Consider the following 18,472-nt stretch of genomic DNA (forward strand, 5'->3'; position numbering starts at 1 on the left):
AGCCCCTTCGAAATCCGACCATGAAATACATCCACTTCAATTTTTAGAAATTTCAGCCCTTTTCAAAATAGCCCATTTTTGGTACACATGCTTTATATTAACGATTTGATTGTTTTCCGTGTGGTTATTGCTGACCATGAATTGAAAATTACCAATGCAAAACCTCAATTTAACTAACAATTCATCAGATTATGAAATTCCACTTTGTAATTTTAATGAGTTAATTATAGTAATTAAAATAATAACAGTGTAGGTGGGGTAGGATGTGTTGACCGTATCCCAGCCTAACGAAACACTGTTGTGCTTGTTTTAATAAAGTTTTATTGTTTGCCTAAATATTGTACAAAGGTATTAGAATATGTGGGCAAAAGTCTGTCGTTCAGCGGTCTCTGGATATGGTAGAGTGTCGCTGGCTTGGCGTTCGGCTATGTTTAGAAGGTCTCTGGATGCGGCAGTGTGTTGCTGGCTCGGCGTTCGGCTATGTTCAGAAGGTCTCTGGATGCGGCAGTGTGTTGCTGGCTCGTTGTTCGGCTATGTTCAGAAGGTCTCTGGATGCGGCAGTGTGTTGCTGGCTCGTTCGTTCGGCTATGTTCGGAAGGTCTCTGGATACGGCAGTGTGTTGCTGGCTCGTTCGGCTGGTTGATCTTCCAAGTCCGCGTAGTGTAGTGGTGGCAGGTCAGGAGCTGGATGTCGACTGGTCTGCTGCTGTGTGTCGACGCTTGCTGCTGTGGGTCGACTGGCGTTGTTTGGGCTGTACCTCCTTTTATAGTGTTTCTGGTTGCTGGCTGTTGTTGATGCGTATGCGAGGAATGTGTTTTTGTCGATGGGGTAGACTTTTCTGGAACGATTGGCACCGTTCCGCTTGAGTTTAGTTTAATGGCTGCAGGTGTGCTTCGACTGGTTTGTTTCCGCTCTACTGGTAGGGGTGGAGCTTTCTAGAAGGTTTTGGCACCGTTTCGCTTGAGTTTAGTTTAATGGCTGCAGGTGTGCTTCGACTGGTTTTGGGAATGTATTCTGCGTCGCAGTAAATGTCTTGATGGTGACGAGATTCCCACAACAGCCTCCACATTGTTTGCTGATTTGTATTTGCGTAGTATACTCGTTTATTTTTCTTAACCCTTTAGGTGCGCTACAGTGTCGGCTCGTGAGAATTCATAGAAGGGGGGCTGCAGAGATTAATCGGGTTGTATTAGCTCGTTGACCATACCGGTGATCAAATGCAGACAAAAATAGCATGCATATGTACTATACTAGGAGGTCTGCAGTCCTGCAGCCCATATGGACAGTAGTTGTGACTGCGTTTTATCGATAGTTTTCTCGGGTAGTGACACTCCCTTGACTTATCTATCTATCGAGTTATATAAGATCGATATTGTAGTGCGGGCTGGCGGCTGCTCGCTCGTTGAACGTTTGTCAGGCTAGAACACTAAGCAAAATTAGTGCATCATCTGTGGGATACTGTCGGGGTTAGTGTGTTAGTGGGTGGTTAGCAGGTTTGGGACCGTTTGGTGGTGATTTGTTCTGATTAATTTAACTGAATGCTAATTTTATCCTATACCCGTCTTCAAAATGTCGATGGGCCTTTGATCAAACGTGAGTTCGGTCTCACTGAGGGGGTTGATCAGGGGGTTGTCTATCTTGCCGAGAGACTTGAAGTAGTTCACGGCAAGTTTGTGTACGTGTTTGTCAATGTAGTCAGTGTTTAGGTCGTATGGACGGCAAAAATAGCATGCATTTGTACTATACTGGGAGAGCTGTGGCCCCGCAGCCCATATAGACGAGCCGCCACTGATGCGCTATTAAATTTCATGAAAAGTCATGCAATGTGTCAATTATCCATAAAAAAATTAAAGTTGAATATATAATTGCAATTTTTTATATGTGTATAGTTATTCTCTGTTTCATCTATAGGACGGATTAAAGGTTTCGACCGTTTCCCGGCCTATGGAAACTCAGTTGAGTTTGAAAGAGGATCGTTTATTTTTGTTCAATTGTTACAATGGTTATTGTATGTACGAAGAGGTTGAGCTTCGGAGAAGTGATCTGGTTGAACTCTAGAGGTTCACTCTGGTGTTGGGAGCTGTTGCGTCGCTTTATATACGTTCTGGGTTGGAGCGTGCCGCACGCAGATGCTTTGTCTTCATTTCCAGGACACGTGTTGACCTATTTTCGAGGCGCGTGCTCGGCACACGTGTGGTTTATAGCTCTGGGGTCAGCGTGCCAGGACGTCGTTCGTTTGAGAATACGGGCATGTTCCACGCGTTAATGACTTTTCAGACACGTGTTAGGGTATCCTGATGACATCACTGTTGGGTTTCGTTCGTTTTACGATCGAGCGATGAGCCCTTGAGTTATGCATGTTTGTGCAGGATCGATGATGAGATCGCTGGTTTTGATGTAATAGCAGAAGTTGTGCTAGATTCCTACATATCTATATTTGCATTCAGAATTCAATAAAATTGAATAAAAAATTAATAAAAGGAGGGAGAAAAGAAAAAAAATATTTTTATGTTTTTTAAAAAATTGTAGCCGCTGTTTTTATAAGGCGTGGGATAAATCCGCACCTCGCACTTGAGAGCCGTGCACGGTGATTCGGATTTATCCGCACTTCGCGTCTAAAGGGTTAAAAAAAATACATTTGGAAAATCTTTTCTATTTATATTCGATTTATTATTACAATAAATACATTATATAAATTAATTGATAATAATAATAAAATAATGACCAATGTGACCTGATAGGTTGCCCTAATGCTTTTGTCTTACAAAAAAAAACAAGAACAATAACAAATTGGCAATCATTCATCTCATTCAAATAGACTCGTGCTGAATCCTATGAAACTGACCAGTTCATCAACATCATCAAACAGGTCAAACTGTATAAATTTTTTGTATCCATTTTGTACGGTTCGGATTATTCCGCAAAAAGCGATCTCGCGCACGTCACTAAAGTCTCGATCACGGAACATTTGGCACACAAAAACTTCATCAAACGAAAGCTATCCACGCGGAATATTTTATTAACAAGAACTCGAGTACCAGATGTTCCGTGATCGAGGTTTTAGTGACGTGCGCGAGATCGTTTACCATTTTGTACACAACAATCTGGTTGTTTTGTTAATTGGACTATTCGTCACATTGCGGTGGTCACAAAGACAATTTTTGCCACGAAAATCGCGAATACACAATATTTGACACTCAAATTCTCGTCAGTATGGTAGTTATCGTTAGTATTATGGACTTTTCGGCTGCAAAATGTTCCGTTATAGAGATTTTAGTGACGAGTACTTTGTGACCAGTAATCACCGAACCGGTTGTGTTGATGGATCATTTTTCATGCGAGTTTATATTCGCTTGTATGGCAACACTTACGAAACGTCAAATTTGAGGTTAGATAACCTTTCATCGGAAGGTTAGCCGATTTTTCATTATTTCATATTTAGTAAGAGATTTTGGAATGCAACTTTACAAAATACGGTAACTGATGTTACCGTATTTTGTAAACTATTTACTAACTAGGTAAAATGATGCTACGAGTCATATTTCGCTTTGGAACAAATCAAATTAAAAGAACCTTGAAGACTGAGCATGTCAAGTATGCCAGCAAAACCATCTGCGGGACGAATTTATTTTATAACAGTGTCAAATATCTTCCCGAGCGAGTGAAACCCCCGAAAAATTTTAATGGCGAGATTTTGATTGCGGGAATCTTCACCTGGTTAGGTTTCAGCAAAACTGAAAATGTCGAGGATGAAATAATTTTAAATATCAAACGGTCAATATTATTAATCCAAAAGGAGGAATACAATAAGGTTTGAAACCTAGATTTTTTTTATTTGTTCTAATATATACATACACGTATGTCGCATGTTTCATTTAATGTAATAAAAAAAAACATTTTTGTATTTAAGGCGGAACAAATGCTTCATTTATGCTTACGCCTTGCACAACAGACTATGAACGAGACGGCTATAACGTACATTTACGATGTCATGGCAAACCTCGCTCTGGAACGCAGTCAACTAGATAAAGCCCAAAAATTATTTGTAAACGTAATGCAGAGGCTATTTTCTAAGGGGATAGCCGAAAATGATTTGAGTGTACTGGTTTCATCTTATTTCATATTTTACTGTTTAGTTGTTATAAATTGCAACTGATGTCCAAAATCTTTTTCAGAATATTCATATTAGTCTGAAGTTAGCGCACATTTGCCATTTACAAGGCGATCTGGAAAAGGCTGAGATTGGCTTCCAATGGAGTCTTAATCATTTAGAAAACGAATCGAAAGTTTCCAAAGACGTCGTCTTACTCAGGGGATTGGCTAAAGATTGGTTAGTAGCCGTGAGATTTGATTTAACTCCAATTTAAAATGTGTTTTAATTTTGAACATCACAGGTATGGACATTTCCTATACGATGCAAAACGATACAGAGAATCGTATGTTGCTCTATCAGAAGCTCACGATATATTAATCAATTTCTGTGAAGACAATCCTCATCAGATAATTGTTCTGTTGAACGACATGGCTTCTGCAAATGAAAAGGTATTGTGTATGCGAATACAAAATATTAAAACGTATCTGAATATTTCATTTTATTATACACATACGCATGTATGTATATGTAGAATTTTGTACGTACATACATTAAATCGTTAGAAAAACATTTTTGATTACATACATATACAAAGAACTATCGTATATATGTATAATCTTTAAACTAAGTAAAATACTCACTTGACTGGTTAAATTAATCAGAAATGCATTTATACTTGAGACTTATTTAAAACAAAATTTGACGTTCCCTCAGATGGAAAAGTATGATGAAGCTGAAGAGTTATTAAAAAGAGCTTTGAAGTTTAGTAAAGATACATCACAAACGGCATACCTTCCTACGATACACATAAACCTGGGAAGACTCTACATGAAGAGGGGGCTCTATGATAAGGCGAGAAAGTCGTGCGGATATGCATATCGATTAGGAAAGGAACAAAAAAATGACGACCAAAAAAAAGAAGCATTAAACTGTGTAAAGGAGGTATTAAAATTACAATAGGAGTACTTGGGTGAAATTAAATTAGACAAATCATTTAAAGTTGTACATAGGTCATTCGTAAATCTCTCATTAATTACAAATAATGCTGGCTCTTTACCAATGCTGTATTTAAAAATTAATATATTTGTAAAATAAAATATTCACAACAAGTCAAATGTTTCATTGTACATATATGATATTTTGACCCTTACATGTATGACTCGACGTTGGGAGAGCACTAAGGGTTGTAACGAGATGTAATTTTCGGGAGGCTAAAAAAAGCCAAAGTTAGAAAACTCGAATTACGGATCTCGCTATGCACCTGCTCGAGATCAATACGATGACGACTTCATAACAACATTTGTATTTCAGTTTTTAGTACAAAAAGTTAAGAAACAAAAAACCTTACACATCATCTGTTAATTTTCCATTTATATTGGTAAACTTAATTAGATTTAAAAAAATATTTAACGTTATAACACTCGAGTGTTCAAAATTTATAAAAGATTCGTACAATGAAAGCGCAGTTCGAACGATGAGAGTCTCATATTACTCGTACTGTGCTATTAAAACCATCATGGCTACTCCGGTCAGCAGTGCGAGGATCTCCTTCACGGACTGCAGATACGTAGTGGTGGAGTCTTCGAGCAGCTCTGGAATAACGGACACGGTCGCTATGTATATGAAACCACCAGCGGTAAAAGGCAAAATCCACGTGCTCACTGCGTCAAAATTGTCTTGTAAAAATAGCGAAAACGCGGTCCCGGCGATGGCTCCGACGGCCGTCAGCAACTGCAAGTACATCGCTTTTCTTCGAGAACAACCCGACTGCACGAGAATGGCAAAGTCTCCGATTTCATGCGGCACTTCGTGCAGCAAAATGGTGACGGTGGTGACGATGCCGACCGTATTTCCGGCGATGTACGAAGCGCCGATCGCGAGTCCATCGGTGAAGTTGTGAGTGAAGTCTGCCGCTAAATTCAAGTACCCGGCCACTTTGATCTCCTCGGTTTTTCCCTTCTGCTTCTTCTTGCCGTCTTTGGCGTGCGAGTGGCCGTGGCCTCCGCTCAAAATCCGGACGAACTTTTCCACCACCAGAAACGTGATGATGCCGGCGAGGACGGACAGGCCCACGGTGGTGTCGTGCGAGTGGGAATGCGCCTCGCCGTGAGAGTGCGAGTGCGAATGGTCACCGTCGTGCGGCACCATGGCGTGCGGAATCAGATGGAGGAAAGCATCCCCGAGGAGGCCTCCGGAAGCGAAGGCCAGCAGCACTTTGAGAAGCGGTTTCTTCTCGGGCGAGCCGTCCACGGGAACCAAATAGAGGATGCAAAAAGGCGCCGCGCTGATGAGGAGGGTCGACCCCATGGCGTACCACCATATTTCGGAGTCGGCCTGAGCGGGTTGTTGCGGTTGCGGTTGCGGTTGCTGCTGCTGCTGCTGCTGCTGTTGCTGTTGCGACTTGGCCTGTAGGTGGGCTTCGTTCGCAGCTCGGGAGTATTTGAACGAGGGTGCGTGCTCTTCGTGTTCGTGTTCGTGTTCGTGTGCATGTCCATGGTGACCGTGGTCGTGGTCGTGGTCATGGTCGTGATGATGATGATGCTGGGAGAGCGCGCCTCCCGCCAACAACAAAAACAAGAGGCCCCATCGAGCAGCCGCAGAAGCCATGCTCGACCACGTCAACGATCGACGAGCGACGAGTGACGACTGACTAGCGACCAGCGGCTAACGGTCAACTGTCAAGTGTCATCTTTGGCGCTGGGCGATTCGCAAAGCGACACGACACAACAGCGAGACCACACGCTTCTTTATAACGACCATAATATCCGATCCTATGAATTACATATAAAGGTCTGTTCATACTTAACAGCACTGCACGGCTTCAGTACTGCACGACTCCGTTTCAAATATCTCATTTTATTACAATTCTATTCATATCTACCTACACGTCGCGGTCACGTCACGTTTACAGCACTTTGGCCGAGTGCAAGGCAAAATCGGCTTACTTATACATTACAGGCCATGACGATACGGCGCAATATTGCTTACGTCGTATTGATACGGCACAATATATATATATATATATATATATATATATATATATACAGTGGCGGACTGGGACTGAAATCAGTGCATGCCAGGAGTCAAAGGGGGCCCACCCAGGGTTAAAAAAATTTGTCCCCCCCCCCCCCATATAACAAAATTTTCTTCTTTCCATCACGCTAAAAATCAAGAGCAAAAAATAAATAAAATTTTCAAAAATGGGAATAAACAAATTTAGGCAAAAGCAAAATAGATCCATAAATTATATTGTATATTTCGTTTTAACCCTTTTCCTAGGTAAATAGAATGCATCATAAAAAAATGCGACATAAAAGCGGCTTTTACTTTCGGTAGAAAACAATCAGGGACGTCATTTCAGCTTTTTCTTGGGGGGGCAGGCAAAGATTGGTCAAATTGAATTTGAAAAAATAAGTTTATTTTTGGAAAAAGAATTATAAAAAAATATTATGTAAAAAGCGAAAAAAGGGCCGCAGGCGAAAATTTTTTTCCAAAAATCTTCACATGATTAATAAAAATCGACCAACAAAATTTATCACTATATCAAAAAATATACGAACTTTCGGAAAAATAAACGATATACATCTGTTTTTGAGAAAAAAAAGTAAAGGGGACCTTTCTAACGATTCGCTCCATGGGATGAACAATTTCTAAGAATGTTACCCAAAGCATACCACTTAAAAACCAAAATATACTTGCTTCAAAATAATAAAATCTTTTTTTTTCAAAGCACATATCTGCGATTATTTTATTAGTTACCCAAAAGTAACATACATAAGAAATAAACGCAGCAGTCATAGATCCATAGTATCTCATTAATCATTAAATTCATAATATTTTCTAAATTCACACAATTCCTTAATTTAGGGGGGCGAGTGCCCCCTATGCCCCCCCCCCTAAATTACGTCCCTGAAATCAAAAAATGCATATTTTCAATTAATGTTAATCAAAAATCGGGATTTTGGGGAGGGGGCCCCTATCCTATGTTTCTATATACATGGATGTGTCTAGATTAGGAATAGATTTTATATTCGGAAACTGTTTAAAATTGTGTATTTAAATCTTACTATATCGTCGAAGTATAATAAAATGCTATTTTGAAAGTATGTATGAAGTAAATTTAAATCGCTGGTTGATGATGAATAGTCCTATGCAAATGTTGAAACTTACATTTCGAGCCTTGTAAAAAAAGTTAACCGATCCTTGGGCTGTTAAAGCAGGTATTAGTTGTTTGTGTATATCGTAAGAAATTTGTTTTATTGAAATACCCAGACTCTAGGTCCCAAAGTGTAATATCATATAAATTTTACACACGTGAAATAGTTAAAAAGTTATTTAATTTTACTGAGGGCCCATATTTTCTAACGGATAGTGGGGCCCACATGCCATCGGGCATGTACGCTTGTATGGCCAGTCCGCCACTGTATATATATATATATATATATATATATATATATATATATATATATATATATATATATTCATTTTTAATTTAATTCTAAGGAACTCTTCATTCCCCAATTTATGGAAATGCTCTAAAGTAACTCCTATTCATAAGAAGGACGATAAATCTTGTGTAAGGAACTACAGACCAATAACTATCTTGTCAGCGCCAGCCAAAATGTTTGAGGTAATATTACACAGATACATTTTTAATCACTTTCAAAGTATGCTCATTGATCAGCAGCATGGCTTTCGTCCGGCCAGATCAGCTATTACCAACTTGTTATGTTTCTCTAATGACCAGCACTTTGGATTGTAATAATCAAATGGATGTAATATATACTGATTTTGAGAAGGCGTTTGATAAAGTTGATCATAAAATTTTGGTTAGTAAATTAAGTTTTATTGGATTTACTTATAATCTTGTTGGTCTTTTTATTTCTTATTTACAGGATCGACGTCAATTCGTTAAGTTTGGGAGTTGCTTTTCTTATGAGTATGTTGCCACTTCTGGGATTCCCCAAGGATCAAATCTTGGCCCTTTATTATTCCTAATATTTATCAACGATATTCAATCTTCTATTCACCATTCTAAATTTTTATTATATGCGGATGACTTAAAAATCTATAAGAGAATAATTGATCTACCTGACGCTCTTTATTTGCAAGAGGATTTGAATTCTATTTATGAATGGGCTAATGTTAATAAACTTCCCTTCAATATCCTAAAGTGTCGGGTCATTTCTTACTCTCGTTCTCGTTCTCCTATTAAATATCCGTATAAATTTCATGATTCTCTTCTTCAGAGAGAATTATTTATATCTGATCTGGGAATAGTCTTCGAAAATAGTTGGAGTTTCAACATTCACATTGAAAATATCTGTGATAGGGCAACAAAAATCCTTGGATTCGTAATCCGTAATTCGTCCGAACTAGGGCTCACTGCCATTCGTCTCTTATATTGTACATTAGTTCGCAGTGTGCTCGAGTTTGGCTCCATTATATGGTCTCCCTATCAACTTCGTTACTCTCTAATGTTGGAACGAGTCCAAAGGAAATTCCTTAGATTTTTATATCTGAAGACATTTGGATTTTATCCATATCTGTTCCCTAGTGCCTTTGTCTTGGGATCTTTGGGTTTCAACTCCCTGGCAAAGAGAAGAGATTTATTTCTTGGGAAACATTTCGTAAAATTACTTAGAGGAGAGATTCACAATCCCACTATCCTGGAGAAACTAAAATTCTGGGCCCCGGAAAATCGTAGAGTTTTAAGAAAACATGATATATTTTTACCAATTAGGGCTAAATCAAACGTGCTCATGAACTCCCCCCTCTCGAGAGCTGTTCGACTCCTTAACTTACTGGCACATTACTTGGACCTATTCGATGCCAGTTATGTTGAGTTGGTGGAACACATCCTAAATAGCACGATATAAATTTTTCAATCTTATTTCTTTGTTTTTATTTTGTGTACATATTTTTTACTTGATTTTTATTATTTTTTTATGATGTTTTTTTTTTTATTTATGATTTTTATTATTTTCTTATGTTTTTTTTTATTTATGATTTTTATTATTTTTTTTATGATGTTTTTTTTGTAATTTTTATGATTTTTATTATTTGTATTAAAATCACATTGACGCTTTGGGGCAACCTGTCAAGTCTTTGTGGTATTGATTTTTTAAAATAAAATAAAATAAAAAAAAAAAATATATATATATATATATATATATATATATATATATATATATATATATATCTCGAGGTGGATTTGATGTAATGAAATTTATTGTTTTTATTTAAAATATATTTTATTTTTATTTTTAGTGCTAATTTTAACAAAATGTGGCAATGTCTAGTTTGAATCGTCAAACTTAATCTACATACATATAATATAATGAAATCGTCATTGTATTATTATATATTAAATACATGTACATACATATTAATTGAAAATGTAATTCATAACATTTCGCACGTGTTTATGTCATTCGATAGATGATGAATTATTTTATTTAGTTACTAGAGAAATTTATAAAATACTATATATTTAAAAAATCTAAATTAAAAGCCAGCAGTTTGGCTTAGTGATAGCGTATATATTTAGCATCACTGAGGTCATAGGTTCGTGTCCTCGCCACTGCTAGTTAGATTTGGGGGTTTTGTGACTCCAAATCGATCGTTTCTCTATCAGAGTTTGCCAATTTTATCTGATCATTGCTGAAACGGTTCCTGAAAATTGGTATTAAAAAAAATCTAATCCTGTTGTCACAAAAATCTGCCTGTGTATAATTTGTATTAATTATACACAGTAATCTGAAATCCATAGATGTCACTATGATTATTATTTCTGATTAATTGTTATATTCTATATATTCTGATTGTATATGTATGTATTACTGTATTTCAGATTTCTGATTGTTTATGTATTTCATTAACGTACACCCGTCGCATTGGAGCAAATCTGTAATGGCGAGTGTGTATTGATTTGTGACAATAAAATAAAATTTGGCACATCTTTCTTCAGATATGCGATAAATCCTCGATATTTGTCAACCATTGAAGCAGCCCCATCGGTTGCACAAGCTAGTATATTTTTCGAAATGCAAACGTATATCCAGTTTGATCACAAATAAAACATTTAAGCTCTTCTTTCGATATTATTTAAATATAAAAAATTATAATTTTACTGTGACTGTGCCTCTCCTAGAGCTCGTAAGGGCGGTTTCAGACTAGCGTTTTATACGCGCGTATAATTTCGTTTTTTGAAGTGCTTGTAGACGCGTATAGGCGCGTCGTTTTCCATGCGCGCAACTCGTACGAGCGTAGACGCGCTTATAAGCTCGTATTATCCATGTTGATACTAAATCACCACTACCGGTTGGAGCGAACACGCTGGAATAAGCCCGTGTACGCGAGCCCGGTTTTTTGAAGCGCGAAATGTAGCGCGCGTGTAAGCGCGTATGTCGAAACGACGATATACGCGCAGAAAAATACGCTAGTCTGAAACCGCCCTTATACCTCCCCAAAAGTAGAATTTTGGTTTGTGCCTCCCTTTAGAGGATGTGGGCTTCCAAAGGGGGTCATGTGGACCCAAGTAGAGAAACGCTGTTCTATGTACATAATAATAAAATAACAAACTACGTTCGAACGACGAATGTTTCCCATTATGTCAAGCACGATCGAAAATCACAGTGGAATCTCGATAGTAAAATTGTTGTCATTCTAATATGTACATACATACAGTACCGTGCAGAGAAATCACATCACTTTCAATTGTTCGATGTTTTCGATTTTTTTAATTACATGAAGCTATACACGAGTTTTTTTGGTTTTATTATTTGATTTCAACTATTTAACATGTTTTACGATTAAAAAAGATTATTTATATTTTTAAATTAAGGCGAGATACGAATTTTAAAAAAACATGCACAATTAGGGCATTGTACAGTATATATTTTTCTATGAATTAAAATACATAGGCAATGAACATATGACAACAATAAATACTAATATAATAATTACTAAATAATCTCCTTCATTTTATGACGGCATCGATACCTGCCGGCACGGACAATACGATTTTTTTTAGTATGACGTCCGAAATTTCTTCAAACCATACATTTTCAACAGTTTTTTTAACTCATAATTTGCCCCAGGGTGTTGTTTTTATTCCCTTTGCTTCATAATAGCCCATAAATATTCGATAGGTTGTAAGTCGGGACTATTGTCTGGTCATTTTCGTGACCCTAAGCCCTTTTTAACGGCAGTTATATGGAAAAAAATGGTTTTTTTGCGAAAAATTCCACAAAATTTGGGCTGAAGATGATTGGGAGAATGTAATCTTTACTGAAGAGAGCAAGTTTAATCTTGGCGACTCCGATAGAATAAATTGGAGAAAGCCGAACGAACATTTCAGTTATCAGTATGTTACTAGAATAGTTGAAAACCGGGCGGCCAAATGATTAGGGGATGCTTTTCGTATTACGGCATGGGGGTGTTACGTTTTTTCAATGGCACAGTGAAGACTGTATACTATGAAAAAAATTTGGAAATTTTCGCCGCCTTCTATTGAGTAACATCTTTCAACCATCAACCGACTTCAAATTTCAGGCCGATTTTGCAAATTATCAATTAGCAAAAATGATATTTATTGTATTTAAAATAAGTGATTGATATCATCAAAACAATTTAATAGCATTTTATTAAGTTTGGACGGCTATTTTTTTTTACAAATAAAAAATACAAAGAAAGTAGATATTCATCACTAAAATGACTAGACTTACAACCTATCGAATATTTATGGGCTATTATAAAGCAAAGGGAATAAAAACAACACTCTGGGGCAAATTATGAGTTAAAATATATGTATGATATTGTAGATGTATACATGGCACGTGAACATACGAGTGAGTATGTATATTATACAAATGTTGATGACAAGTCTGAGCTGTCATTCGAGTGACGTTAGCTCTGCTGTTTGGTTCGTTCGTTCGTTTCGGATACTGGAATAATAATACAATATTAAATATATAGAGTGTCGAATCGGCTGGTCGTTGATTTCAACACGTGAAGTGAGCTATGGATTGTTATCTTTCGTCGCAAAATACCAAGCATTATATTTATGCACATACACATTACATGTCTTAAAATAATAATACCTACACCTGTGTCATATCGATACTTTAAATATAATTATTTCCTGTTTTATTTTCACCGTGACCGCACATTTCTGTCTTTACCCATTATATCTATGTACCAGACATAATATAATATTTTAACTTCTGCTCTATTGTTGTCAACACAACTGACCTACAAATCTGTCACGATTGGTGAATAAAAGTCAACTTTCAATTTTTACGTATTTCACATGTGAAATAACAAAGATAATATTTGAATAATGCGAGGCAGAGGCGCCAACCTAATTTTTTAATAATAATCATAAAAATGCACATACAACGCTTTTTTTTTACAAGGATTCATAATCTCTCTGGTGATTGTTTTATTGAAAAGATATCTTTCAAATATAATTGCCAGATAAGCATTTTACAATATACCTACATTACATTTGAGATGGAAATGGTTCATTAAGAGTACGTATTTTCTTTGTGTAAAATGACACTATTAATAGAAAACTATTTCATAGTACAAAGTTTTGTCTGATTCATCGCATTACACATCGTTTTGGTTAGATAGCCATTTATTTAATAATGCTAATGCATATAAAATTAAGTATTAGACAAAAAACAATCTCATTTTCCAATATTATAGATTGTTTTTACATGATAACCCAAATATAAAAGCTGTTTTCGTTATCACTTAACATACATAGTTCATTTATTATGTAAAAGTGCTATCGGAATTGTGAATTATGCATACATGTGGTTTATTGCTATCTAAATAACATATTCAACTTTTCCAATTGTTATATTTTTTCATCAATTACGCCAATTTTGGAACAACGGGTTTCCAATTTTTTTTTCAGTATATTTTATATGTATTTTTATATTACTAATTTAAAATTTTGACACTCTTCAAGTAAGTGTTTGCAGTCTTCCAAAGAGCTTGAAATTTTAAAATCTCAAAACTAAAGTAAAATGAACTAAATAAAATCATTCCATATATAAAAGCATAAAATCGTGCAAATATACTTCTATAAAATACTCAAAAATATTAATATTTTAAATTAATTAATGAATTTGATTAATTTCAAATATTTAGATAATATATAATTTATGAATTATATTAATTACTATATGGTGTAAATTGACAACTATTTTTTATCAAGCTTCTCTTTGACTACAGTTTTTGCAAGCCTATTAACCCTTTTGCAAATGAAATTCACCCTTTTGCAAATGAAATTCATCCTTTTGCAAATGAAATTCATCCTTTTGCAAATGAAATTCACCCTTTTGCAAATGAAATTCATCCTTTTGCAAATGAAATTCATCCTTTTGCAAATGAAATTAATACTTTTGCAAATGAAATTAATTCTTTTGCAAATGAAATTAACCCTTTTGCAAATGAAATTCATCCTTTACAAAAATTGTATTAAAAAATAAAGAAACGGAATTAAACAATATGTGCTTTTTATGTATTTTAGTTTAAACTTATATTTATATTTGTACATACATACATACATATTTATTTAGAAAGTGCAAATATTATTTTTATTTTTTTATTTTCAATTTTTATTCATTTAATCAAGTTAATACATACATAATTCAGGAAATATGGTTATTTTAAAAGTATGTTGGACGTTCCAAGCTCGATGGCTTTATATTATAATTTTAAATTATTTTTATTATATTATAATTATAATTTTAATTTTAACTTTTAAGAACCATATTTCCTGAATTATTTATGTATTAACTTGATTAACTGAATAAAAATTGAAAAATAAAAATAATATTTGCACCTTCTAAATAAATATGTATGTATGTATGTACAAATATAAATATAAGTTTAAACTAAAATACATAAAAAGCACATACTGTTTAATTCGGTGTCTTTATTTTTTAATACGATTTTTGAAAAGGATGAATTTCATTTGCAAAAGGGTTAATTTCATTTACAAAAGAATTAATTTCATTTGCAAAAGTATTAATTTCATTTGCAAAAGGATGAATTTCATATGCAAAAGGGTGAATTTCATATGCAAAAGGTGGAATTTAATTTGCAAACGGTTGAAATAGGCTTGGAAAAACTGTATTACCAAAAAAGGATAATTCCGAGTGCAGACTGTACACATTAAACAGTTAATTTTGCTTGTGCATAACGGAAAAAAAAATATTTTCTCTTTACCTGCCATGTAATATACTGTGACTTTTTTGCAGTTGTAACCGTCGAAAACAATTTTCAAGATTTGTATAACTTTTGATTTTTAACAACGGGAAACCATTAGGGTGACACCACTGCACATATGTACATATATTCATAAAAAATCTTACCAAATAAATGAAACATCCACTGAAAAACATGAATACGCATATATTAATGCTGGATTCCTTTCTTTCAGAATTAAAATAAACATGGAACCGAATAGTAGTGGCATAAATGACCAGCGGCCCGATATACAGCAAAACTCATCAGACGAACACGATGAAGGTGGTTGCTGCTCTAGAGTTTTTTGTAACCCCAATCACACTGTTTATAGATTCGTTGCTCTCATTTTTATGTGCTTATTAGGGTTCGGTAAGTAAACTTTGTTTGTATGCATCATAAGATTTTTAAGTATCAAGTTGATATACATATAAAACATTTTTAGGTTCCTATTTTTGTTACGATAATCCCGGAGCACTACAAGATAAGTTTAAGGAAGATTTGAAAATAAATACGACTCAATTCGTCCTGTTGTATTCAATTTACTCGTGGCCCAATGTCATATTATGTTTCATTGGGGGATTTCTAATAGATAGGTATAATAGTAAATGAAAAAAAAAAACAGTGCTGGTGTATTATGTATTAATTGATTAACTTTATTTGTGATTTAATTTCAGAGTTTTTGGAATTAGACTCGGTACTCTCTTATACATGATGATTTTGTTAATAGGAGCAGTATTATTTGCTCTTGGAGGATATATAAACGCATTTTGGCTTATGATAGTAGGCCGATTTATATTCGGGTTAGATTTGTTCTGTTGTGTTGTCCTGTTGTGTAAATCGATTGATAGATTTTCTTTATGGATCATGAATATTTTAGAATCGGTGGCGAATCGTTAGCCGTCGCACAAAATAATTACGCAGTCAGGTGGTTTAAAGGAAAAGAACTCAACATGGTGTTCGGATTGCAGCTGTCCTTTGCGAGAGTTGGAAGTACTATAAATTTTATCGTCATGGAGCCTTTATATAATTGGGTTTCTACTTTTACCGTGGGGTATCACAGAACGGGCACAGTACTTTTCTTCGGTATAAACATTCAGTCAACAGGGATATATATTTTGTATTACATACATACAACCACATTGATTATAGAGCGGTTATTGATAAATACTGTGCATTTATTTTCAGCTTCGATAACTTGTGGTATTTCATTAATATGCGCACTGATTCTAACATGGATGGACAAGAGAGCCGATAAAAAATTGACGGAAAACTCTGAACATATTGAAGAACCGGTAAAACTGTCAGTCATTAAAGATTTTAGTGGTGTTTTTTGGCTTGTCACAGTGATATGTGTCGCATATTATGTAGCGATATTTCCATTTGTTGCATTGGGAAAGTAAGTTAATTGTGAAAAATGAACTTTAGTGTACAGAAACTATATATATACATCAGTAGCGGCTCGTGAAAATTCATAGTGGTGGGGCTGCAGAGATAAATCAGGCTGTAGTAGCTCGTTAACCAAACCGGTGATCGAATGAAAACAAAAATAGCATGCATATGTACTATACTGGGAGGGCTGCAGCCCGCAGCCTATGTAAACGACAAAAATAGCATGCATTTGTACTATACCGGGGTGGCTGCAGCCCCGTAGCCCATATGGACGAGCCGCCACTGATATACATACATAGTGTGTGTGTAAATATAATATGTACATATATGTAATTCATTACAAATTTGTTCACAGGATATTCTTTGAAAGGAAGTTTGATTATGATCCACAAAGCGCAAATGTAGTGAATTCTATCGTGTATATTTTATCTGCTGTTGCTAGTCCCATTTTGGGTTTTGTGATTGATAAAACAGGAAGAAATTTATATTGGGTCATAATCAGCATTTGCACCACAATCGGCGCACATTCAATGCTTGCATTCACGTTTTGGAGCCCTTATATAGGAATGGTTGGTTATTTGTTGAAGATTATCGATTATATACACTCTATCGATTCAATAAATTTGTATTTAAAATCTCTACAGGTCACATTAGGGTTATCATATTCGTTGCTAGCTAGTGCACTATGGCCTTTGGTATCATTAATTATTCCAGAAAGTCAGTTAGGAACAGCGTATGGCATGTACGTTATTAAATAATATAATATCTATTATATATACATATATTTACATACATGTGTAACATTTTAATGAATTATATTTATCTTTCAGTTGCCAGTCAATTCAAAATTTGGGTTTAGCCATCGTATCTTTGATCACAGGCATCATCGTTGATAAAGGTGGTTATTTTATGTTGGAATTGTTTTTCCTCGGGTGTCTCATTGGTTTGTATATATTATTTTTCGACATACATATATATATCTGCCAATATAAAACAAATAGTGTTGTTAACCGTTTGCCCGCGGCCGTCTTCTATGGAAGCTTTGGGCGACAAGTCTGTAGAATTTCTGTACTTTGCACGGGATTTTGAGGCTTATATGCGCCTATTTCAACTGTTTTAAGGTTCATTATTGGTTGAATATATTACTGAGTTGAATTCCGTCTATTCAATTTGCTTAAAATGAATATATACCAGACAAAAATTAGTTTTTTGTGGAACCATACTGATACCTCGTTTATATGACGTCACGTCTTCATACAATTATGTAGAATGATTATTTCACAATTAATCCAATACTACGAGATATATTATTGTTTAAAATAATACTTTATGTGTTAATTACCATATCTGGTTACTCGAGTAAATATTAAAATCTGTATTTAAGGTCGAAAACTCGATTGCCAAATTCGCGAAAAAGGTGCCGCGTACAGGGCTTGTTTGCTATATTTATTGCCACGGGCAAAGGGTTAACAAACAATTTCGTGAAACTGGCCGTGTGACAGTATTGCAAAAAATCTTTTTGAAAAGTTTATATATCTAATATGTACATATACATACATATATGGCCACATTATTAATATTCATCATTCTAGTTGATTTTCGATTATTGTATATTTCAGTGGCACTCATGTCTGCTGTGTGTATAGCTATTCTTGACTACTCTCAAAAAGGCATACTCAATATGAAGTCGAATGAACGACAGATGTATTAGTAAGTTGATGG

The 18,472-nt window shown here is 35.3% G+C and overlaps 3 protein-coding genes across 6 annotated transcripts in view; 2 read left to right on the plus strand and 1 right to left on the minus strand.

Moving 5' to 3' along the window:
- Positions 1-3,302: 3,302 nt before the first annotated feature.
- Ttc19 (tetratricopeptide repeat domain 19) lies at positions 3,303-5,197 on the plus strand. 2 transcript variants are annotated; one of them, XM_077429859.1, is made up of 6 exons: positions 3,303-3,411; positions 3,519-3,811; positions 3,911-4,099; positions 4,176-4,330; positions 4,395-4,542; positions 4,808-5,197. In XM_077429859.1, exons 1-6 carry the CDS (start codon positions 3,336-3,338, stop codon positions 5,051-5,053), a joined length of 1,107 nt encoding a protein of 368 aa, XP_077285985.1. In that variant the 5' UTR covers positions 3,303-3,335; the 3' UTR covers positions 5,054-5,197. The 2 variants fall into 2 exon arrangements, with proteins under 2 accessions (XP_077285985.1, XP_077285986.1); XM_077429860.1 differs by having other exon boundaries at positions 3,340-3,441.
- Positions 5,198-5,581: 384 nt separating this feature from the next.
- On the minus strand, positions 5,582-6,931 carry Catsup (zinc transporter catecholamines up). Its single transcript, XM_077429858.1, has one exon. It carries the CDS (start codon positions 6,698-6,700, stop codon positions 5,582-5,584), a length of 1,119 nt encoding a protein of 372 aa, XP_077285984.1. The 5' UTR covers positions 6,701-6,931.
- A 6,029-nt stretch (positions 6,932-12,960) lies between these two features.
- Positions 12,961-18,472, plus strand: part of LOC143911118 (lysosomal dipeptide transporter MFSD1-like) — a 356,706-nt gene continuing 351,194 nt past the window's right edge. Inside the window, exons 1-11 of one of the 3 annotated variants that reach the window (XM_077429867.1) lie at positions 12,961-13,110; positions 15,373-15,460; positions 15,555-15,730; positions 15,804-15,954; positions 16,036-16,161; positions 16,239-16,444; positions 16,547-16,757; positions 17,106-17,319; positions 17,395-17,492; positions 17,581-17,693; positions 18,370-18,460. In XM_077429867.1, coding sequence (XP_077285993.1) covers positions 15,568-15,730; positions 15,804-15,954; positions 16,036-16,161; positions 16,239-16,444; positions 16,547-16,757; positions 17,106-17,319; positions 17,395-17,492; positions 17,581-17,693; positions 18,370-18,460 — 1,373 coding nt within the window. In that variant the 5' untranslated portion in view covers positions 12,961-13,110; positions 15,373-15,460; positions 15,555-15,567. Of the gene's footprint in view, positions 13,111-15,372; positions 15,461-15,554; positions 15,731-15,803; positions 15,955-16,035; positions 16,162-16,238; positions 16,445-16,546; positions 16,758-17,105; positions 17,320-17,394; positions 17,493-17,580; positions 17,694-18,369; position 18,472 lie in introns of all 3 variants that reach the window. The other 2 variants (XM_077429868.1, XM_077429866.1) reach the window with 2 other exon arrangements.

This window comes from Arctopsyche grandis, chromosome 4 (assembly GCF_051622035.1).
Source record: "Arctopsyche grandis isolate Sample6627 chromosome 4, ASM5162203v2, whole genome shotgun sequence".
NCBI classification, from domain to species: Eukaryota; Metazoa; Arthropoda; class Insecta; order Trichoptera; family Hydropsychidae; genus Arctopsyche; species Arctopsyche grandis.

What these genes read in the sequence shown, in the direction of transcription:
- Ttc19 (XM_077429859.1), top strand. Translation starts at nt 3,336, where the DNA reads ATGCGAGTTTATATTCGCTTGTATGGCAACACTTACGAAACGTCAAAT. An exon ending in AGATAACCTTTCATCGGAAG is followed by an intron (nt 3,412 to 3,518) that starts GTTAGCCGATTT and finishes TTTACTAACTAG; the next exon opens with GTAAAATGATGCTACGAGTC. An exon ending in AGGGGATTGGCTAAAGATTG is followed by an intron (nt 4,331 to 4,394) that starts GTTAGTAGCCGT and finishes TGAACATCACAG; the next exon opens with GTATGGACATTTCCTATACG.
- Catsup (XM_077429858.1), bottom strand. Translation starts at nt 6,700, where the DNA reads ATGGCTTCTGCGGCTGCTCGATGGGGCCTCTTGTTTTTGTTGTTGGCG.